This window comes from Cygnus olor, chromosome 20 (genome assembly GCF_009769625.2).
Source record: "Cygnus olor isolate bCygOlo1 chromosome 20, bCygOlo1.pri.v2, whole genome shotgun sequence".
Taxonomy (NCBI): Eukaryota; Metazoa; Chordata; class Aves; order Anseriformes; family Anatidae; genus Cygnus; species Cygnus olor.
This window is the reverse complement of record NC_049188.1, coordinates 11,077,281-11,100,582: the sequence shown is the minus strand read 5'-3', so window position 1 is coordinate 11,100,582 and position 23,302 is coordinate 11,077,281. Positions and strand designations below refer to the sequence as shown.

Sequence of the window (23,302 nt, the reverse complement as noted above, 5' to 3'; positions counted from 1 at the left end):
TCATATGTACTTAAGTCATACTTTTAGGGTCTTTTTTGGTAAAAATCTCAGACCCTGGACTATTGCAGTAGATAACAGCTATGCTTTGGGGACAAAAGTGTGGTGCAGTAGAGGACATAGAGAGCAGATGATGGTAACTTTTCACACCTGAAACACAGTGAAATTGCTGACTTTTTGAGGTAATGGATGCTTTCATAAATGATAGAGTATTTTTTGTCTACTTGATTCATATACAGACAGTGTAGATTTATAACAAGGACAGATTTCTCAGTGTATGTCCAAACTTGCCATATCTCAACCAACGTAGATACCCATCCCCTCCCTGGAAATGGGCTCTACCTACATCCAGGCAGATAAAATCATCAGTGAAAATGGAAGTCTCTTGCAAAAGGATGGCTTGTACTCTAAAGCTTTCTGGCTTCAGCAATGCCTGGGCTCTTCTTCACCCAGAACATAAGGAGAGTCTGCAGTTTAAATTAGTTTTCTAAGTAATGATATTCTTATTGTTTCTTTTCATGACTGTTTCCTGTTCAACAGGTCAAAAATAGAAGAACACCTGGCCCGACTGGAAGCAGTGACCAAAGAAATAGAAACAACAGGAACCTACCATCTGACACAGGATGAACTGATCTTTGCTGCCAAACAGGCCTGGAGGAATGCTCCGAGATGTATTGGGAGAATCCAGTGGTCCAATCTACAGGTAAACTATGAGTCTAGAAATTAAGGCCCAAATAGCTGTCTGCTGTAAATCAGAATGTCCTTTACTTTGGTAAAATTTGCCAGTTGCTTCAGCTAAGGACTGTTCCCTCCTGTACATATTGTAAAATCAACATTTTTTTGTACTTCTCTACTCCATACTTGCATAAAAGCCTGTGTAGGAATGCTAGTTAGGAACCAATTAAGTCATGGAACCATGTGCATGTCTTGGACCTTGAAGGATTATTATGTGTGAAAATAGTACATATAAGTACATATAAGAAGAGTAAAAATAAACTTTCCCTAGTGGAGCCACAAGTAAATTGAGAAATTGTTCATTTTTCATGTTTTACTTAATCTTTTCCTTTTTCCTTTTTTTTCCTTTTTTCCTTTTTTCCTTAAAGTGTGTTACTTAATCTTTACTTTCTGTAGCTGTGTTAGAAAAATAATAAGCTTACATTACTCTTTCAAAATCATTTTTTTCTTCACCTTTATTTGGGAAACATGTAGGTATTTGATGCACGTGACTGTAAAACAGCCAAGGAAATGTTTGAGCATATCTGTCGTCATGTTCAGTATGCAACAAACAATGGAAACATAAGGTATGCCTCTATTTAATTTGAATTTTAAATAACGAGTATCACTTCCAGGTCTGAATTCAAAACTCCACAATAGGCCTGAAATGATCTATCTAAATATTTTGACAACTTGTCTCTACTTTTAAGTCTTCTGGTATTCACATGTTCCTCCCATATGTACCATCAACTATTTTGAAAGTTATAGCTTTTATGGCTGAAATTGCAAAAACTTTCATAATCCTGGGGAAAAAAGATGATTTGAAGATTTGGGGAGGTGGGTGGAAAGAATGCATGACTCTATTTCTACTGATGTTTATTTTAGAAATATAAAATAATTTCAGCTGGCAACAATTTATGTCTTAATAATTAGAATGTGTTTGATGTGCTGCTCTTATGTAACGGGATTTGATCATCTCTCTGGGCAGGTCAGCCATCACTATCTTCCCACAGAGGACTGATGGGAAACATGATTTCCGTGTTTGGAACAGCCAGCTGATCCGATATGCTGGATATCAAATGCCAGATGGGTCTATCCTGGGAGACCCTGCAAGTGTGGAGTTCACAAAGGTATAGTTCCAAATACAGAATCGTAACTGTTTTCCATCTTGCCTAACCTATCTGTGTTTCATTTATTTTTCTTGCATGTTTATGCAGAGTGGGAGGGAAGTTTGGGTGTAAGAAGCAAATGGGGTATCCGGCCCCACAGGTTCTAGGTGCAGGCTAAAGCAATAATTTCTAACTTTCCAATAAAATACTCCCCTCTATCTCAGAACAAGGAGAGCTAAAGTTCCCCGTAAGTGAGTTACACAATCTTTACTTGAACTACATGTCTTGGTGCTGTTTGAATGGAAAAGACATCCTTTACCACTGAGAATTTACCTCAGAGGGTTCACAGTCTTTTTTCTTCAAGTCTGGGGGCGGAGGGACTTCAGAAAATGAAACCCACTTTCTTTACTTACAGTTGTGCATTGAGCTTGGGTGGAAGCCGAAATATGGCCGCTTTGATGTAGTTCCACTCATTCTCCAAGCGAACGGCCAAGATCCAGAAATATTTGAATTTCCTCCAGAAATTATCCTTGAAGTGCCAATGGAGCATCCAAAGTAAGCACACCAGATTTAGATAATTGCATTTTTGCCTCTGCCTCGCCTTGGCAAGTTATTAACTTTTGCTTGTGGCAGTCATTTTATGAGTTCTTTGTTAGGATGAAATTATGGTAAATTGTCCTAAAAGATAAAATGCCTGTTGGAACAATGAAATTAGATTTAAATTAAGGAAGCCAATAGCATTTCTGTTGGAAATCTTTTTTTTTCTAATCTCTATTTCACTCATATCCCAAAATAAAAAAACATAGCTTCTTATGCCAGTGTAATACATATGTGAAACATGGCTGCACTCATAACATAATGCTTTATTGCCTTTTTCTCTTTGTTTCTTTCTTCATCTTTGCATTGGGAGTGGCCTGCAGATAGCAGAACTCTATTATACTGTTCTGCAATCTCTTTAGCAGGCAATTCCCAGTTACCACATTGTAAATGAAAACTATCCTACAAGCTTTTGCAGATGGGTCATTCTCCCTACAGATAGTACTCTTTCACTTCTTGGACTTTCTGCTTGCTGCCTAAAGGAGGAAAAGATACATAAAGTAATAAATCAAAATGCTTGGTTAACAGGTATGAGTGGTTTAAGGAGTTAGATCTGAAGTGGTACGCGCTGCCTGCTGTTGCCAACATGCTCCTTGAGGTGGGAGGCCTGGAATTTACTGCATGTCCTTTCAATGGCTGGTACATGGGGACAGAGATAGGAGTGCGAGACTTCTGTGATGTGCAGCGGTACAATATCCTGAAGGTAATCTTCTGAAGTAGAAGGATTGTGTAGATCTGAGAAGAAGATGGACTCAGTGGGTGAAATGTTTCTGAAAAAAGAGGCGCTATCAGCCTTTACTGGGATGAGTGTTGTATTTACTTCCCACTAACACGTCAGTGCTAATTTGACAGTCTCCTGAGACTGCTAAGGGCATCTTTAATTGCTGTCAGGATTATGACTGCCAGATTGCATGATTGCTTTTGCATTGTTCTGCTGTATCTGTTCCAAATACCTATCCAGAAAGGTGAAACCACACCTGTAAAAAATACAGAAATTGCTGTCCTAAAGCAATTTTCTTCCCCATTTTTAACCTGAATACTGCTGATTCAGGACTTCTGGTCTTTAACTGTACATTTCTCAGAGATGTATTTGTTAGTTCCAGTCTGCTGTTGATAAGGCAGTGGGGTCCTAGTTGTTAGCTGCAGGTCTTGGACATCTTGCCACTACAAATTAACGATGATGACTTACAACCAGATGCTGCTACTTTTTAACCATTTAGTCCCAGAGAGCCCTCCCTCCACTTCCCCAAACTGGTATAGCTTCAAGAACCATAACTTTAATACAAGCTTACCTCTAGTATCAAGTGTGTACTACCATCGCTTTTGCTGGCATAGGATTGACTCGTCCCCCTTCTGTAATATTCTTTTCTGCATATTAATGTGATGAGGTGGAGAAATTATGAGGTCCAAGTCTAGCATAGTAAGTTTGTTTTTCCATTTTCTCTCTCTTTTTCACTTGTAGGAGGTAGGAAGAAGAATGGGACTGGAAACAAACAAACTTTCATCACTATGGAAAGACCGAGCTGTTGTAGAGATAAATGTGGCTGTGCTTTATAGCTTCCAAGTAAGTCAATGAGTCTGGTATCTGGAGAGACATTGAATCGTGTGTATCTCTTTTTCCTTTCACTTACAACAGCTTTATACAAATATATTGCCAGTGTACACTCAGTGTAAGGGAGGTTATCAGTGTAATTCCAATTGAGTCATTCTTCATCTACACCTGGAAAAGCAAAGGAAACCATATTTCCTGTTGTTTCCAGAAAAAAATCTCAGGTGGAAGCAAAAGGGAGAGAAAAAGAAAAGGAAGTAAAGGGCAAGATTGTTCACCCTTATAGCACAGATGTCTAAGTGTCAAAATCTATGTAAAGCCACTGGATTAATTTATTTCATTTGCACTTACAGTTTATTTAAGATATCACAATAATATGAAAGACAGGAAAAATGAATCAAAGGCTTTTCATTCTCCCAGTGCTGGGGAGGTAAAAAGCTGATGTAAAAAAAAAATTAAATAAATAAAAGGGACTTAGTAAGAGTCCTTTGTCCAAGGTCCACCTAGATCTTTATGTAATAGTTGCCAATACTAACTATTTCCCAGCATTGTATAAAGTCCTTGAAATATTAACCAAAGCAAAAAGAGTACTCTATGTCAGGAACAAAATCAGAACGGGCTTTTTAATATATCTGTCTTTTTGCAATTATTCTAGAAACAAAACGTTACTATCATGGATCACCACTCAGCTGCTGAATCCTTCATGAAATATATGCAGAATGAGTACCGTGTGCGAGGAGGCTGCCCAGCTGACTGGGTGTGGATTGTACCTCCTATGTCAGGGAGCATAACTCCCGTGTTCCACCAGGAGATGTTGAACTACGTCCTCACTCCCTTCTTTTACTACCAGGTACGCATTGTCAAAAAAAATAGAAATAAAGGTTCTATTAGATAACTTCAGCAGTTCAGATGCTAATATGAAGCATGGAAAAGTCTGAATAAAAAGCCCCTGTTCCTCATACCACTCTTAGTCATGGTATATGCAAATGAAAGTTCACTAGAAAGATTCATAAAATAGCAGGAAATTTCTATTATACTGTGGAAGGTAATGTTAGTTTTGTTGAATTCCTAAGCTGCGAGTAAAATGCAATTTACTGCTAGAGACTGATCCAGTATTTGTACAGACAGTGAATTATATATACAGATTCTGTCAAGTCCGTCTCTTTCAAAGATACAGAAACTGTATATTTGTTGTTTTGCATTTTACCTGTAAATTAATTTCCTTTCCCTTTTCCCTTTTCCCTTTCCCTTGCCCGTTCCTTTCCTAGGTGGATGCATGGAAAACACACATCTGGCATGATGAGTCCCGGAGGCCAAAGAAAAGAGAAATAAAATTGAGTGTCTTGGCAAAGTAAGTTGTTCATCTTCATGATTTTGTCCAACTATTCTTTTTTTTCCGGATGATTCTGTTACACATTTTTTGGATAATTATTACAGTAGGGACCACCTGAATTGTTTGAATCACAGACTTACGTCTCTACATTTAGGTAATACTCATATCTAAAGTTCTTATTCGGGGCTATCTATAGCATATTGCCCCTAAACAAGCTTCCAAGCAAAAGCCATGCTCAATATGAGCCTTATCTAGGAAATTGTTTGGGAATCAATCTGAAGTACTATATAGGTATATCCAAGATGATATGTAATTTTTTTCTCAGGGCTGTACTCTTTGCATCTTCACTCATGCAAAAAGCAATGGCAATGAGGTCCAAGGTCACTGTGATCTATGCAACAGAGACTGGGAAATCTGAAACACTAGCCAACGATCTGTGCAGTTTGTTCAGCTGTGCCTTTAACACTAAGGTAAGAAAGTATAGAGCACTCACACCAAATGGAGGATGAAGTTTGCTTAGTTTTATTAGCAAGATTCTTCATTCTCTAAACCTGTATTTAGAATGTCTGCTAAAAGTAAGTTGGACTAGATTTTGATTTTTTATTCATATGGAATAATGCTTGTAAATTTGGTCACACCTGACAATCACAGAGATATCTAACGCTAGTTCTTATGTCTGCTAGCAATTTCTCATGAGCTTTATACCTTCCAGATTCTGTGCATGGATGAATACAACATCAGTGACCTGGAAAAAGAAACGCTTCTTTTAGTGGTTACTAGTACTTTTGGAAATGGAGATTCTCCAAATAATGGAAAGGTAATACTTGCCTCAGAAGCATATATGAGGCTCAACTCAAAGACCACTGAGATCAGCACTGAGGTGCTCATCTATTCTCCCTGGTCACCAGTGATAGGTTCTAAGGGAACAGTATGAAGCTGCATCAGGGGAAGTTCAGACTGAATATTGAGAAAAAGTTTTTCTCTGAGAGAGTGGTCGGGCACTGGAACAGGCTCCCCAGGGAAGTGATCATGGCATCAAGCGTCCCAGAGTTCAAGAATCATTTAGGCAACAATCTTAGATGTATGGTTTACTTGTTAGGTAGCCCCTTTTGGAGTCAGGAGTTGGTGATCCTTGTGCGTCCTTTCCAACTGAGGATATTTTGTGTTTCAAAGATAACATTTCATTTTTCCCATGTACATGAGTAAGAAATGGATCAGGGACTCACTCTGTTTTAAATCAATCAAAGAGTGTTTTTCTAACCTTAAATATTTTACGAATTTTTATACAGACATTGAAGAACTCCTTGCTCACCCTGAAATTGCTGAGAAAGAAAATTAGGTAAAATATTTTGTTATTTGGTTTGCGTACAATTGAGTCCTTTTGCATTTCATTCAGCGTAACATAGTGATCTTATTTGTATCTCATTCTGCAGATATGCCGTGTTTGGTTTGGGATCTACCATGTATCCTGAATTCTGTGCCTTTGCTCATGCCATTGACCGAAAACTGGCCCAGCTAGGGGCTTCACAGCTCACTCCAATAGGTGAAGGAGATGAACTCAATGGGCAAGAAGAAGCCTTTCGCACATGGGCAGTCAGTGCATTCAAGGTGACTATATAAAAGCTAATTTATGGATTAGTTCATTCAATCATTCATTTCCTTTATTCCAGTCTTCACTAGCGTCCCAGAAAAATGGGGAATAATGAAGGAAAACAAACATGGATTTATATCTGAATTTTGAACTCCCCTCTCTTCTGCTGCTTGCCTAAGTTGAAGAGGAAACTGGGCCCCTTTTCTATTATTTTTTAATATTCACATAAAGTTCCATAAAGCCTTTGGGATAGGGGGATGTCCAGTATGAGTAGACCTCATAATTTTGCTAAGTAGATCATTTTTTATCTGTATTGGTGTAGAAGTGGAACCTTGTTGAACTTCTGTAACATCACTGAACTCAACAGACTGAATAAATAACAGCAGTGAGTGAAACTGGAATCTCCCCACTAGGATTAAATAAGAACATAACTAACACTAACTCCGCATTCTGGTGTCATTGTTATTATTGAAGTAAAGATAACACCAGCAAACTGACAACAGTAAAAATATTTATTTACCATTAATAGTGATATTTTATTCTTTTTTTCTAGACTGCCTGTGACATTTTTAACATCCGTGGGAAAAACAGTATTCAGTTGCCTAAGATGTATACCTCAGATGAAATCTGGAATCCTAAGAAATACAGGATACTGCATGACTCTCAAACCATGGACTTGGCTAAAGGTATTATCTGCGACCTTCCACTTCCTCTGTCAATTTTGCTTCAAATAGGTCTGAATTGTAAAGGCTGTCTGAGATTTATAATGGTCCCGCTACAGTGCTAGATGATAGAATTCATATAATGAAATACAGTGGTCAGAGAGAAAAAGACATTGATTTACACTGAATAAATCATTATGTCTTCCAGCGTAAACACATTAAAACACCAGAGCTAGCATACATTTTGACAATCCCAGAAGAACAAGAGCTGAGATGAACTACTTTAGTCAGGGACGGCGTACATAGAAGACACATGACTGACTAGAAGTATCTTGCATTCTAGGACAAGCACTGTTCAGTTCTTTTCTGTGTATTTTTTGAAGACATATTAAACAAACCTAATCACAAATTTTTTCTTGAGTCATATCTTCTTTTCTCAACAGCACTTACAGACATTCATGGAAAGGATATAATTCCCATGAAGCTGAAATTCAGACAGAATCTTCAGAGTTTAAAATCTAGGTATGATACCTCATTCTTCTTGATATTTCAATACATTTTACTAAAATCTTAAACAACTGAAATGCCTGGAAATAAGCATCTCTTCCCTGTAGTTATTAAGAAATGTATTTGAATTTTGTACTATCCTTAGTAGAAGTAAATCATTATCACCAGAGCACAACAATACCTAGGGACTTAGCTTCTATTTAGTTAGTAGCTGACTTCCCAGTGGAGTCCCTGGGAGTGCAGGGAACAAAATAACTTGGTGAAAATAGCCCTTTGATGCCTACTACATGCAGAAGGTCAGATGTGTGGTCCTTCTCCCTTGCTTGGTATGCTACATGCTGGGCAAATACTTACTTTGTTTAGGAAAAACTTGACCATTAGCAAAGGGAAAAAGAAAAAAAAAGAAAAGTTATAGTGCAAGAAGCTGCTGCTTTCAGTTGTACTACAAAGCAAACTGAAACAAGACAATGTAATAGTGCCAACATCTGTCTTAAAAATAGCATCCATGAGTGGCTCTTCAACATCCTTCAGTAAGTCTCTTTTATCCCTGTTCTAAATAAAGTCGTCTTATAGGATGTACTCTGAGATGGTTTAAGATGTGAGCTATTCAGTTTTCAGTAAGCTACGCTTCCTTCCATTGGCTGATTACAGGCACACTTACTCTATACTGGACAGATCAGGCAGCTCTTCAGCATCTTATTTGTTCTGGTAGAATTACTTCACATCTCTAGACTGTTATTTAAGTCTCCATGAATTACTTAGTTGGTCTGATAATTTGATAATGAACACAAGTAAGCCCTTGGCAATTGTCAGTTCTGATTTATTATTTTTGTGTGTAATTCAAGGGAAATCCTGTCAACGTAACCAAGATCTATCTGATCTCTTTTTTCTATATCTAGTCGTGTTACCATTCTAGTTAAGCTTTCCTGTGAGACTAATCAGGAAGTGCGCTACCTGCCCGGAGAACATATTGGGATTTTCCCAGGCAACCAGCCAGAATTAGTCCGTGGCCTCATTGCACATGTTAAGGATGCCCCTCCAGCTGATCAGACTATCAGACTTGAAACCTGCACTGAAGGTATGCTGGTTCCCTTCAGATAAAGTAACAGAAAATATTTGACATTTTTTTCTAAAACTTCTTAGAATTTTTATAGGCTGAATTTGATTCTGTTATCCTCTTCTTAAGTTTCAGTAGGTTTTTGTTGATGGTTTTAGGTATACTTCTAATTCTAGATTCTGCTTTTACATTCTCATGCAGTCCATGGTAACCTTGTCAATGTTGGCAGAGTTATCTTAGGCTGACACTGTTTGTAATTCAGTTCCTAAATTGGCTATCAACTGCAATTAAATTAGTCAACAGAGTTTGCTTATTGTTGTTACATATCAGTGTTCTAAAATAGATTTATATCTCATGACCATTTTTTCCATCTTAATAGCCACAATCTGTGAAATCATGGGATTCTGACACACATATAGATGATTTCCATTTTTCTTTTGTTTAAATGTGGTGTTTTGTTATCATATGGTTTTATACATTAGATTATCCAATTACAAAAAGCTTGAAACCTCACATTAACCTATTTTCAGTAAGGTCCTGTGGTCAAGACCTGTGTGCAACCTAATCTGAAGTCATATTTTAAAGGATACTGTTTTGCAAAGCTCTACAGCTGTCAAATGCCTTGGGAATTGCCAAGTGATCTTTTATTTCCCTTATTTCCAGGTGGCTACTGGACAAGTGACAAAAAGATTCCAGCCTGCACACTCTCCCAAGCTTTGACATATTTGCTTGATATCACTACTCCACCCTCCCAACAACTGCTAAGAAAGATTTCCCAGCTCGTAACAGCAGAAGGAGACAAACAGAGACTGGAAGTTCTATGTCATGTAAGTTAGGACCGGAGTTATGCTAAAAGTACTGTATGCTGGGCCATCCAGTGCCCTTTTACTATATAGTGGAAACTAGAAATTTTTGTAGTGGTGGTGCTTGATTGTCATCCCTCTGTTACATGTTCTGTGTGCTTATAAAACCAACCACAGTGAGAGAAACGATGGTCTTGTGGCTCAACTCAGGCGTGGGAATTGAGAGAGATTTCCTGTGTGGTTGTGGGTGGGTCATTTTGTCTGCCTGTTTCGCTTGGCAGCCTCATGATGGTTTCTGATGGTACACCAGTAAAAAAATCTTTCAGTTAAAAAAAAATCAGTTTACAGGTGGAGAGGTTGTAGGGGAGCTCTTAGATATTTTTGTCACAGAATTTGGTACCATGAAAGTAAGAGGGATGTCACTTTAAGTAACCAAAGACTCATAGGTGTGGTAGGTGCTTGCTTCTCCTAGTGGGTTCAACAAGAACTCAGTAGGTATCAGGACCTGAGCCTACACAACTTGGTGTATATCCCATAGCAGACGACTGAGAAACAGATTCTGCTTGAGTTTATACATCCTCTCTGAGAGCTTATATGTTAGAAAAATTATAGTGGGTATTTCTGTTTACAAAAATTAAACAACTTTTTAGGAAACCCCAGTCTAGGCAAAGTTTTGAGAATTCTCAGTTGATTTGCGGTTTACTGCTTATTTAATTGAATGTAAAGCAGGAATCTTACTTTAAAAGTTACATTTCAAACATCCTTGCTCTCCTGAACTCAGAATGACCTGGTAACATTGTAATGGTGGCCTTTGGCTTTTAGAACACAGAAGAATACAATAAATGGAAGTTTTACAACAGCCCAAACATCCTGGAGGTCCTGGAAGAGTTTCCTTCTGCTGAAGTCTCAACAGCTTTCTTGTTGACTCAGCTGCCATTTCTGAAACCCAGGTACTATTCCGTCAGTTCTTCCTGTGACATGACACCCAGAGAGATTCATCTGACAGTTGCAGTAGTCAATTACAGGACAAGAGGTAATAAATTCTTGTTTTAATTTCTCTCGTAATTTAAGTGATATTTAGTCTGTATTGTGGTTCAGGAAAAACTGTGTATGCTATATGGCATGAAGCATATCTGTAACAGAACGTTTATATTGTGATACATGCAGAAAACTACATAGCAGTACAGACGTTCATACCGTATCAGGATATGTTAAAGTACTGTACCATCAGTGTATCCTTGTTTTATACATGATTACTAGATAGTTTTAAGTATAAATCATTTTAAGTATAAACTGCTTTTTGAAAAACAGCTTTTGAATACTTACTTACAGATTTTCCTTTCCTCTGATTAGATGGACAAGGGCCTTTGCATCATGGAGTTTGCAGCACATGGCTGAATAAAATAAGTCTCAATGAAGTAGTGCCATGTTTTGTGCGCAGGTGAGTGTATGGCAGAAGAAAACAAACAAACAAACAAAAAAACACCAATTCTTATTTAAGCTTCTTAAGTATTTTCTTTTCAATGTTTGCATATGATTTTCAAGTAACTGCTGATTACATGTTGGAATATCTGAGTTTGTGAGGAGAGAGAACCTCTGTCTTCCAGAGATGAGGCCCTTTACCATGTCTTATGTTGAGTAAAATCATAAATCATTAGAAAATTCTGAAAATGTGACACTATTCCAACTAGACAGGTTGGAGACAAGGCAGGGGACAAAGGAAGGAGGTGATCATGTACTTTTTTCTACCACATATTTCAACTATACCTTGTGGCTTTGGGTAAGGGCTTAAGACAACTGGTGTTTCCACAAAATCATTGATAGTTACTCTCCTACATCACTGCGTACTTATCAGTGTTAATATTTATCGTATACCTGAAAAAATAGTCTGATTCTTCACTGTTTCAAGATAAGTTTATCCTCATATATTTAAGCATAATAAGAGAAGATTCAGAACACCAGAGATGATCACTAGGTATCATTCTGTCAGCTTTGTAGGAATAGTTTTATTCTGAGTTTTACTTTACTTATTTAACATATTTTTGCATGTTAGTGGCAATGGATTCCAGCTCCCAAAGGAGCCAACCAAGCCCTGCATTCTGATCGGCCCAGGAACAGGAATTGCTCCATTCAGAAGTTTCTGGCAGCAACGTCTCTATGACTTGGAAAAGAAAGGTACTTACAGGGATTGCCACATGGGGGAGGTCAGAACTCATGCAGCCACAAGGGACATCTCTAGTCCTCCAAACAAAATCTCTGCACATCAGCCAAGTAAACCATGTAGAGATTTGTCATCCCAAGACTGATTAAACACTGCACTGGAACAGCTAATAATTCTATCCCACTTGAGACCATTCTGGTGGTCTTGAGCTTTTCGGTCACTCAGAGGGAACAGCCTATGTGTGTCCTGGTAAATACTGTATATTCAGCGACTGCCCTGCTCACATAAAGGGGCTACAATGCAGAGAAGAAAGCTTAGGCCTGTCTGTATTAGCCTGTTTGGGGAACGTGCTTCAATAGGTATTTCCACATAGTTCTTCAAAGATTCACGTAGATTCAATCCTACTGCAGACCCTAAAATCATAATCTGTCAGGCGCACACACACACACACACACTCCTTCTCAGATGTTTAGTGAGAAAGGCTAATTAGAAATAACAGTTGCATTGCCTCACTAGTTGCTGTGACAACAGGGCCCTCTGTGGGGATGGTAATAGGAAATAATAGGCCTTACTAGGAAAGACAAAAAAACCTTTCCAATGTTGGTTTCAGGGATCAAAGGTGGTGACATGACATTATTGTTTGGCTGCCGGCAGCCAGACATGGATCATATCTACAGAGAAGAAATAGAAGAAATGAAGAGGAAAGGAGTTCTGACAGAAGTTTTTACAGCTTACTCCAGGCAACCTGGCCAAGCTAAAGTAAGGCTAGTTCCTTTGTTCTTTAAGGGTTGGCTTCTTTGGGAATGGTCCCTCAAGTTAAGATTTGGGCTTGATTTAGCAATTTTCTTTTTTAAAACAAAAAACATCAATAACAAAATAAACTGTTAGCGTTTTGCTTCAGTGTATTGTGATCAAGTGACAAAGGCCCCATTCCTTCAAAACAATCTCACTATTTGCTTCTGTAGGAGCAAGATGTATTTTTAAAACCCTCACTGCCATATCAATAAGTGTAATAGACATATAATTAAACCTTTGAGTGCAAACAGTCTTTGAAACTAGATGTTGGAACATTTTTGGAAACCTTAAATTTTGCAGGTTATGATTAGCCCATGAGTTAGAAACGAGTTGACTCCAGTCATTTGTCACCATTTCAATGACACAGTGACCCTGGAAATTACTTTTGTTTATAAGAAATCTTGATTGGAGAAGAGAACAGTCCTCCTACCCTGGCAAGTTAGGAATCTTTGGCAGTGATAATTAGTTCTAAGTAAAAGAGTCTTAATCTGCTCTAGTTTAATCAAGAGACAAGTCCAGCCTTCAAATCTGGGGCTTGTAAAGACAGCACGAAGACATTTTTCTTCTCCTTTGCTGTGGTACAGTACCTGGAGTAGTTAGGGCATTTTGAACCTTACTCTGCTGTGTAGGCCCAAACTGAATTTAGAAAAGCCAATAGCCAAAGTAGCATCAAAAAGACCTTGTCTGATGATCCTTTTTTCTTTTCCTAAGGTCTATGTTCAAGACATTCTCCAAAACAAGTTGGAAGCCAAAGTGTACAATCTCTTGCATAAAGAGGGTGGACATCTGTATGTCTGTGGAGATGTACGCATGGCCAGGGATGTTGCTCAGACTTTGAAGGGGATACTTGTAAAAAAACTGAACCTCACGGAGCAGCAGGCAGAAGAGTATTTCTTCGAGCTAAAGGTATGCTGTGATGTACAAGGGATTCTTTCCATTCGGACAGTGCTCTAGTGTGGGTTACAGAAGACTTCAAAGATACACTCAAGATCTTACAGGCTGCAATGAGTTTCTTTTCAACAACATGCTAAAGAAAATAGCTTAAGTGATCAGCTTAGTTTAACCACCATTATTTAAAATGCATAGCTTCTCCTTGGTTAGGTTGTATGAATGATATGTCATATTCCTCTCTCTTATGCCTACCATTTTGCCCAGTGTCTGTCTTTGGACCCTGGACATGAGCTTTGCAGTGTATCTGGAACATCAAAAGTTTGAGACTTTATTGTATCAAAGGAGGAATGTGAGTTTAAGAAATTGATGGGGCAGTTGCTGAAAGCAGAGTGCCTGAGTATGCTGGCTTTTTAGGACCGTTTTGTTAGCAGAACTTGTCCTGAAGCATGTGTGTCTGAGATTCGGATAGATTCCTTTTATTGACAGCAAAAGTCCACCATCACAGAGTTGGTCATAATGCAAAAAAATTTTTAGTTACTCAACTGTTACATAAAGAGATGCTAGCAGGATTTAATTCACCTCTTGGTGTTTTGTTTTTGTTTTTATTTTTGCAGAGCCAAAAACGTTACCATGAAGATATATTTGGGGCTGTGTTCCCACATGAAGTCAAAAGAGATGTAAGAGCTTTGCAACCCATCAGTCCAAGCACGAATCAACAGACATTTTAAACCATATTTGCACATTTGATGTTATTTTCAAAGATCAAGGGGTCAAATTCTCTTCCTTATTCATGTCAAAAAACACACATATCTGATTGTAGGATTTGACTTCTAAATCTTAGCCTTAAGTAAGAAAAATATGAAATATAACTTTTTTTGGTATTTATTCTGGGACTTCTTTTAATTATCTGAATAGTGAAGATGCAAATTATTTTTTTAATTCTGTCTAGGCTAGTACACATCTACTGTCTTTTGTAAATACAAAAAAATATAAAATCTGCTCATGAGGAAAATTTAGTTTTTTACTATGAACTAGAAGTAATGTTTTTTTTGTTTGTTTTTTTTTAATGGACTATTTATCTGTGTGGATTTATTTATATCGTTTTACTGTTTTATGTTCACTTTAAAGCAAGAAAATGAACAGTTGTGTCACTTGGAAATATCTAGTGACACCTCTTGTTGAATCTGAAGCAGTACTTGCAAATGTGGCAATAATATCATGGCTTATAAGTGGAAATATCTTCTGCATACACTTCAGATGTATACACATGAAGAGGCACCAGTTTTGATTTCTGCTTTATGTGATTCAGATGTATCAACTTGAATTGTCATTGTTACAGGGCCTGTGGCAGTGAGATTCAGAAAATTCAAAAGCACTTTGTACATTTGAATTCTATGCTCTGACTTACTTGATTTGTTTGCAATAAAAGATACCTTTATGTTGAGACAAACAAGTTGGTGTAGTTTAAATGTACTTCTTTGTGCTATTGCCTTCAGCCTGAAAAAGTGGATGTAGGTAAGTTCTTGGGTTCCATTAGAGTGGGTTTGAGCTCCAGCCAGCACTCCCTCCATATGCACAGAGCCTGTCTCCGTGACTTATACACCAAAGACTAGTTACTTATTTTTGTTACTGCCTGGAAAGAGTGAATCTGTCCCTAGTGAGATTGGCTTGTGAACTAAAGAATATAAAATAACAATTAGAGCAATGTATTTTGCCATAGTTATATTTTGACTTTGTCTCTTTCTATGCCTTGCAGTTATGTCACAACTTATAGTTCTTTCTCTAAAATTACCAGGGTTTTATGATGATATTAAAAAGCTAAAGGTGAGATTTTCCTGTCATGCTTTGCCTCCAGGAGCTAGAATCTGATGGAGCTGACACTCAGAAGTCAACAATGTCATGTACATACAGTGTTTCACGTGTACTTCAGGACAGCCTTAAACATAAGATGAAAAATACAGCATAATTGAAAGAATGTGGACAGTGATGGCAGAGAACAGGAAGTATCAGACAGCAGATACAGAGAGTAAAGGACAGAGGAGGTTCATAGCAAGTATGGGGTCCTGATGGGCACCTAGTATGCACTGTGAGTGTTATTTCATATTTCGTTTAACAAATGTTCTCTGATACTACAGTTTTGGGGTGAGATGGAAGTAGAAAAGGCAATTTCACTTTCCATTAGGAAAGTTCTCAATAAGCCCAGGGCTCACTGAGTGCTGGAGTTCAAACACCACAAAGGCAGGAAACAGAAGTAAGTTCTGCATTTTAAAAGTCTGATGTGTTCCTTGCTGTTTTGGGAGGTACATTACAGCACAACCCATTTTTCACGCACATAACAAAATAGGTAAATTTTTTTGCCAGGATCCTTTCTTTACATCTCACGTTATTCTTCTACGTAATCACTTACTTTTAAGTATTACCATAATACCTTACAAATGCTTGCCCATATTTCACTTTCATTTGGAGAGAGGGAAATTCACATAAACCTCTGACAGGTCAGAGCTAGAGACCCAAGTGTTTGTGTATTGGTTCTGAAATTGCATGACTTTCCATTGATACATTCTAAGTTGATGAAGCAAGTTTTACTTGGGGACTTTTTCATCTTAATTCCACCATTGCAGAAATTTCCCCCTAACAGACAGGTTCTAAGGCAGTTAAGGGAAAGGATTAAAAATAAAAAGAGAGATCTGTTTTAACTCTGTGAATTTATTTAAACTGGCCCCAATTGTAAGTTAACTTCAATTGCAGCACTGATTTGAAGCTGTGTATAATTGCCTTTTTTTTTTTTAATAAATGGGGAATAAAGGAGGAAGATAAAGTGCAGATGTTAAGGTCAGTGGATAATTATTCTATTCCAACACAAGAACTGAAACTTCATTTAAGAAACCAGATACAAAATATATATTTTAAAATCCCAAAGATGATCAAAAAGCCTGCTCTGCAGTTATTAAAGTGTTCATTACAGCCCCAAGTCAGTAACAGATTGAAGCACGTGCATTAGTTTAAGCACTTGAGTAATTCTGCTAGAAGCAGAGGAATTGTTCAAGGCTATAAGTTAGGGAGATGATTACGCATCTCACTGATTTCAGACCTAACTTGAAATTACAGATCAACACTTTCTGAAGCAATTAGCGGACTGTTTCATTAATGCCCAACTTAGGCGGCTTTAATGGCATTCAGTATTCAAAAAAGGCTGAATGCCATGGCACTGAAATGCAGACCTTTTTCTTCCCCCAGTTCTCTAGCCACTTTTGATTGTTGGCAGAGTTCCCCGGCCTCTCAAATACACAGAGTAAGTTGGTCCAGCTAAACTGAAAGTGGACACAGAGAGTTACCAGTCCTCATGCCAGTTTGGTATGTCACTGGGCTTGCAGTATAGATACACCATTTGCTTCCCTATACCCCATACAAATGCATTTCCCAAATGCAAAAGCAGTGATACATGGATGGGATCCATTAGTACATTATTGTATAGCTGAGAGCTAACAGAAGTCCAAGCCTAGCATCAGGGTAAATGCTGGGATAACTTCAGTACCTCCAGTTTAAGTGGCTGCCCAGCCTCACAGTGGTTTTGCCGTGCTGTTCGGCATGCTGCAGGGGTGTGAGGCTCAGAGGGGACAGCCAGGTGTGACTGATGAGCTACTGCCAAGCAGGCTAACGAGGAACAGCTGAGCCCCATGGGGCATAGCAGTGGAAGAAGATGGCTGGCACAGTATTGAGGTGCAGGCGGTGCAGACAAACTCCAGTGCAAGGAAGGAGGAGTGGCTTCAGGTAGGCGAAATGTGTTTTTTGTTTTGTTTTCAATTGTTGCGTTGTTTTATAACTGTGTAGAGGTGTTCCCTTCCCTGAATGTGTACTCAGAAGTGCATAGGAGGCTCCTCTGCTCCAGTAACCCTGCTGGGCAGCCAGGGCTGGGTGCAGGGTGAGGGCTGAACTGCTGCCTTTTGTGTGTAGGAGCAGGCTGAGCTCTGAGTGTGAAAGTGGTGTGTCCACCTCTCCTAGGTCCTGCTCCAGTCACTTCATCTATAGCTTGATCTATTTATGCCCTGTGGGCAGTTATTTGGTGCCCTTTCTGAATAAGCCACCATGGCCTTGTTTGCGCCGAGATGTTTTATCCGCACTGCGAGGTGTATTGAATAGCCGGGATCATGCAGCAGCACTGGTGAAGCAGGCCCCTCTGGTGCTGAGGTTTAAAATGCATTAGAAGGTTCCACTGCAGCTGTCTGGAGCCACAAATGGTCTCTGTGCTTGAATTTGTCTTCATTGAGATGAGAGTATCGGTTACGTCAGGAAAAAAAGAAGGGGAGGAAGCTTTTGTTGCCTTTCAGAGAAAACAGATTATTGGATTTTTACTGCTTGCATATGAAAGATCTAGATAAGATGGATGAAACATGAAATTGTGTTCCTAAAACGTGCTGTCATTCTGCCGGCAGGACAGGGCAACGCTGCCGTTATTTTTGGCATAAAGCTGTTTGGCAGCAGCACAACAGTCCAGGGATTAATTAACGCATGGCCATGCCCAGCCCCTCGCAGAGCAGAGCATTCCGGGTGTCCCTGGCAGAGCTGCTTCCCCCAGCCTGCAGGGGAAGCCCGGGGCCGAGGCAGCTCCAGCGAGCCAGGGCTGAGGCCGGGAGCTCTGGCAGCACAGGAGGGAGCTGGGGGAGGCCCGAGAAAAGGTCAGGGTGCTGCCGCCGCACGTGGACAGTAGGCAGTTCCCACTGCCATGACAGCGTGCAGATAGGAAGGGAGACTTTTCCCAGCACTTATTTCTTCCTGGTTAATGGGAGTGTAACCCTAACGGTGCAAAGGGTGCTTCTGCTGCTTCGTGCCCCACATGCGGCGGGGCTGTCCCCTACCTACATGGTGGTGTTGGGTCAATTCCTCCGGAAACTGAGGAGGGCACGGTCTGTGCGATGCTTTGCAAGCTCTCCTCTCTCTCAGTTCACAAGATAATTTTAGGTTAATTTTTACTGAAGCTCACCACGTGCTATGTGGAGAACTAAACGTGACCACCCCTGTTACAAGGCAGCCCCACTGAGTGCTCAGCCATAACACGCTTTGGCAGGCCTCAGTCTGCCAGGTAACAAAAGGCTTTTGAACAGCGTTTTGCAGGGCACTTCCTTGTCCCTCTGCCTGCCTTTGTGCCCCTGGTCTGGGCTCAGCGCTTCCCCTGGGCCGGGAGCCGTGGCCGCAGCCCCCGGGGCCGAGCTGCCCCCCGCGCCCGGCCGCGCCGAACCAGGCCGCGGCTGCGCCTCAGCCGCGCTCACGGCCCCGAGGTGCTGAGCGGGGCTAAACTTGCTTCCCACATAGTCTAATGCTTCAACAAAACGAAATGCTGGCGTTCTTAAAGCACTGGGTAACCCGGCCCATTGTGTCCAGGAGGGAAAAATTTCTCTGTGTGAGGAAGGCTCCGCGTCTCCGGGGGGGACGGGATGGCTGCGGCTACCGGCAGCAGCCACGAGGAGGCGATGAAGCCCCGGGGAAGGAAAGATTCGTGCCCGGGGCTTCGGAAACTTGGCGGCTCGTGAGACAGCCGAATCCGGGTTCTCCTCTCTCCTTCGCGGTAATGCCCCAGGCACGCTTAGTTTGATAAGATTTGTTGCAAGAATCCGAGCAGTTACAGCCAAAAAAACGTGAACGGCCTCTTGGCTCCACCTATTAAACTAGTTGAAGAAAAGGTTTCCCAGCTGCTGAAGGCCCCTTAAATTTGATTCTGCCACGAGTACAGAAAAGACACACTTAGAGTATCATCTGTGGGAAGGATGGCAGTGATTGATAGCTAATATGAGAAGAAAGGAAATAGTTCAAAGGCTATGCATTAACAAGTCTATCTAGTGAAAGAAGCCTATAGGACATAGTGCTCCTCTCTGTAGCCCTTGCTCTTATAGGCTCTAACACTGCTTTTTATTTTTCCCTGGCTGGGGTTTTGGAGGGTTACAATAACACAGGGAAACAAAGGTTTGTCAATTCTGCTGCAGGGAATGGCGTGCTCAAAGTGCAGGGTGCCCACCTGCCACCTGCTTGGAGGCCACCTCCCATCAGCCGGCGCGTTATCCCGAAGCCCACCGGGGATCACGCTGGTGAATGGGGTGTCCCAAAGTCGGGGAAGGTGTTTGTTGCTTAACTGAGCTCGCAGGGACAAGGATTGGGGGCTTCAGGTGGGACAGGGGCTGGGGGTGCCCCTTGGCTCCACGGTCAGTCTGCCTTGCTGGGGCAGGGTCAGCAACATTGGGCTCACGGGACAATGTGGGGACCTCCAGGGCTCACCCAGCCCCGGGGGGAGACCTCTGGAGGGGGCTGCGGGGCTGCCCGGTGGGGCTCTGGCTGCCACCCACCTCCATGGGGCTTGGCAGTGCAGGAAGGTACAAGTCAACGGGGGGAAAAAGCTCAAACCACAATTCTGTAACACTTGCTTTATCCAGAGCAAAGATTTATTCACTGAAAAGATTCCTACATACCCAGAATTTTATTAGCATAGAGTGCACTTCTGTCTTTTTTTTTTTTTTGCTGGTTGCATAAACTAATACAGAAACTGTTATTAATACTAACAATTTTTAATTAATTTAATAGCAATTCTGGAAGACACTCAGTTGATAGAAAATATAAAAAAAAATTTTTTTACTGTACAAAGTTTACATCACATTTGAAAAGAAAACGTGTCCATTTTCACCATATTACAGACTCCATTTACATTCACTACTGACATGTGGCTATTGTAGCAGCATTGTACAGCCAGCTTCACATTCACAACTCTAAAATGGTACGGGCTTACTGTGCTTCACGCCCTTACACCAGCACACGAGGAGACAGTACACGTGACAGTACAATGCGACCGAGACCGAATGACTGTCGCTTGGTTTGCAACATAGTAAGGGATAAGAGCTTGACTTTCTTCACAGCTGTACAACTCCACTGGTTTTGTTTGACTTCCGTGTGTATCACACCAGCTGATTAAAACAAATATCCCAGAGACAGTAATCGGTCCCTGCTCTCTGAAATGCTGGGTTCAGGAGGCTGGGTGTTGCTTTCAAGGGCAATTTATGGGAGTTGAACGCAAATCCAAGGAAGGGTTGAATTTGGATCTCAAATCTCATGATTTAAAGACACATTTTGAAACCCTTCCCTGGAGCAGCAGGACAGGAGTCCCACCACTGGGCACTGCTCGGCCGGTGTGCAGGGATAAGCCTCCTGTTGGCGTTCCACACGCCTCAAAGCGCAGCACGAAAGGACGTGAGGTTTTAGGCAAGGGGCCGTCCTGAAAGCAAGGGACCAGTGCTGCTCTTGAATTACACCTGCAGGCAGTCATAGGAAAAACAAATTTTCTGTATGTTTTTTAATACTATTGTTTTGTTTTAAGCTGGCTAGTCATCAGTGCTGGCTGTCCTTCTAGCCAGTCACCTTATTAAGAGTGAGGAGGATATATTGCTTTCTCAGCATTGCGCTTGCACGTGGCCGCAGCAGCGCTACCATTGCTGAACAGGCAAGGAAAGGCCGTGTGTTTCAGAGCGGGGCTGCTGCAGCCAAGGGAGGGCTTCAGCTCGGGGGTCTGCCTCTCAACATCGCTATGACACGCGTTCCTCCCCACTTTTGGGGGTATCGTGCTGTTGTTACTTCAGCAGCACTTGCTGGGAAAACAGCCTCTGTTTAAGCCTGTGACACAGTATTATTGTGAGAGAGCAAACAGCAAATCTTGACGAGAAGCAGGTGGCGTAGGTTAGATACACAGGGCACATGGAAGGGGTTGAGTTGCTTTACAATGTGGGAGGGAGGAAGGAGGTTGAGTACCACAATGCCACACCCGGCTACCACCAAACCGGCTTTTTGTTTTAATTTGAGACACATCTTAAAAGTCACTGTAGCACAATATTTCTAAGAGAATATAACTGGCTTACGCATATAACAGGAGTGAAGCTCTCTGCTCAACAGAACTCAGAAGTTTTTTGCCACTTAATTTTCTATGAAAGTCAGCCATCTGTAAAGTAGCCAAATTGAGGGCCTGCTACTTTACATGCTTTATGGAGGACTTCAGAGCTCTTCTCCCTGCAATCTTCATTTCAAATCCTTGTAATGATGGTGAACGGTATAAGGGAGGTATGTAATGTACTAGTGCTAAGTGGGATAATGCATTAGTCACCTTAAATGCAGTAATAATCTGTATCCTTTATAATCTGCATATTACACACTAGAACATGTGTTTTGTTTTATGTCTTAAAATTTACTTTTGAAACAAGTCTGAGCTGTTGGGTTGTAAGGTTTGTGTTGTGCTTAGTTTCCCCCAAAACTATGGTTTAGTCCTAAATGCCTTAAAACCAACAGCTTGCAAACTTACGTGACCGCCTTTAGGAGCCAGTTAGAGAGGACACAGGAGAGAAATGGATAGCTTTTACTCATGTCTTTCTTGCCTCTCCCTGGAGCTCTGGAAAACATCACTTGTTCTGCAAATGAGGTGGTGATTGGGACAGTAAGCATCTAGTCTGGCTGAGCAGCGTTACATTTCCAACAGTGCTGTTAGTTCAGGGGACTAGAATTTGCTGCGCCTGAAACTTTGGAAGAGGAATTTGGCAGCTGGGAGCTTGCCTTCCCCGCCTGCATTGAGCTAAACCCGGTCTTGGCAGCATGTCCGCACCCTGCTCTGGGGGGCGTGATAACCAACTCCCCTATAAGAAGTAGATTTGTATTAGTGTAACTTAATTCAAGGTAACCCAGAGCTTGGACCAACCCTGCTGAAACAAATCACGAGTAATCACAAACTGAATAATCAGTTTGGCAAAATCACAACGCAATGGATCAATTTTGCCTTAGTGAAAGGAAAACATAATTTAAAACTTCAACACCTTGTACGAGATGCATAGCTGTTCTGAAAGAAGCCAGTTCCACCTGTCTTAGGGAAAACAAATATTTTGAAGGCAGAAGATAGCTCTTATTTACACCACAGACGCAAGAAGGAACTAGAAATAGGTTGGTTTCTTTTCAGTGCTTTTTGAATGGCTGTAGTTAAACTTGATTCACTGTTTATTATGTTTTAAAAAATATAGTTCACACAAAAGTATCATGTAAACATTCTTTAAATAACTGCTGGTGCTCAGGCAGAATTCAGACTTTGCAAACAACACAGGCCTGTGAACTGATGGTCATGCGGCTTTCAGCTGTGGCTGCACCAGTGTCGTAGCTTGGAAGATTCAGTGAAGGTTTCTGATGCTTTGTGTAAGTAGGTAGACAACATTATCACAAGACAATTAAACACCATGCTATATCTTTTGATTACTTGGTTCCAGGATTCCCAAGCCAAATCTTTCAAAACGCAGGACAACTTTGCTACTGTTAATGCTGAAAAGAGGGGGGAGGGAAAGGGAAAGAGCTGTTTATTTTTGTTTCCTTGTTGTTTTTCCCCCATAAAGCTACAGTCATATAAAAAGAAATTAAATGGGTTGGATTCTGGTCTCATACAACTTCAGATCATCCAGCAAAGCGTTTTAAGAAATTAAGCAGCAAACATGTGAACTTACTTACGCTAACCTCATTAGTGAAAAAACAAC

The 23,302-nt window shown here is 40.6% G+C and overlaps 2 protein-coding genes across 7 annotated transcripts in view; one reads left to right on the top strand and one right to left on the bottom strand.

Moving 5' to 3' along the window:
- Positions 1-15,354, top strand: part of NOS2 (nitric oxide synthase 2) — a 36,867-nt gene extending 21,513 nt beyond the window's left edge. For all 3 annotated transcript variants that reach the window (XM_040532438.1, XM_040532437.1, XM_040532436.1), the window contains 22 exons: positions 538-700; positions 1,207-1,298; positions 1,700-1,841; positions 2,236-2,375; positions 2,946-3,120; positions 3,880-3,981; positions 4,622-4,816; positions 5,235-5,317; positions 5,625-5,769; positions 6,012-6,116; positions 6,589-6,638; positions 6,733-6,907; positions 7,444-7,576; positions 7,996-8,074; positions 8,959-9,137; positions 9,780-9,943; positions 10,742-10,952; positions 11,273-11,360; positions 11,973-12,094; positions 12,691-12,839; positions 13,587-13,781; positions 14,381-15,354. In XM_040532438.1, coding sequence (XP_040388372.1) covers positions 538-700; positions 1,207-1,298; positions 1,700-1,841; positions 2,236-2,375; positions 2,946-3,120; positions 3,880-3,981; positions 4,622-4,816; positions 5,235-5,317; positions 5,625-5,769; positions 6,012-6,116; positions 6,589-6,638; positions 6,733-6,907; positions 7,444-7,576; positions 7,996-8,074; positions 8,959-9,137; positions 9,780-9,943; positions 10,742-10,952; positions 11,273-11,360; positions 11,973-12,094; positions 12,691-12,839; positions 13,587-13,781; positions 14,381-14,494 — 3,001 coding nt within the window. In that variant the 3' untranslated portion in view covers positions 14,495-15,354. The remainder of the gene's footprint in view (positions 1-537; positions 701-1,206; positions 1,299-1,699; positions 1,842-2,235; positions 2,376-2,945; positions 3,121-3,879; positions 3,982-4,621; positions 4,817-5,234; positions 5,318-5,624; positions 5,770-6,011; positions 6,117-6,588; positions 6,639-6,732; positions 6,908-7,443; positions 7,577-7,995; positions 8,075-8,958; positions 9,138-9,779; positions 9,944-10,741; positions 10,953-11,272; positions 11,361-11,972; positions 12,095-12,690; positions 12,840-13,586; positions 13,782-14,380) is intronic.
- Positions 15,355-20,175: 4,821 nt separating this feature from the next.
- Positions 20,176-23,302, bottom strand: part of KSR1 (kinase suppressor of ras 1) — a 67,378-nt gene continuing 64,251 nt past the window's right edge. For all 4 annotated transcript variants that reach the window (XM_040532440.1, XM_040532441.1, XM_040532444.1 and 1 more), the window contains one exon: positions 20,176-23,093. In XM_040532440.1, coding sequence (XP_040388374.1) covers positions 23,015-23,093 — 79 coding nt within the window. In that variant the 3' untranslated portion in view covers positions 20,176-23,014. The remainder of the gene's footprint in view (positions 23,094-23,302) is intronic.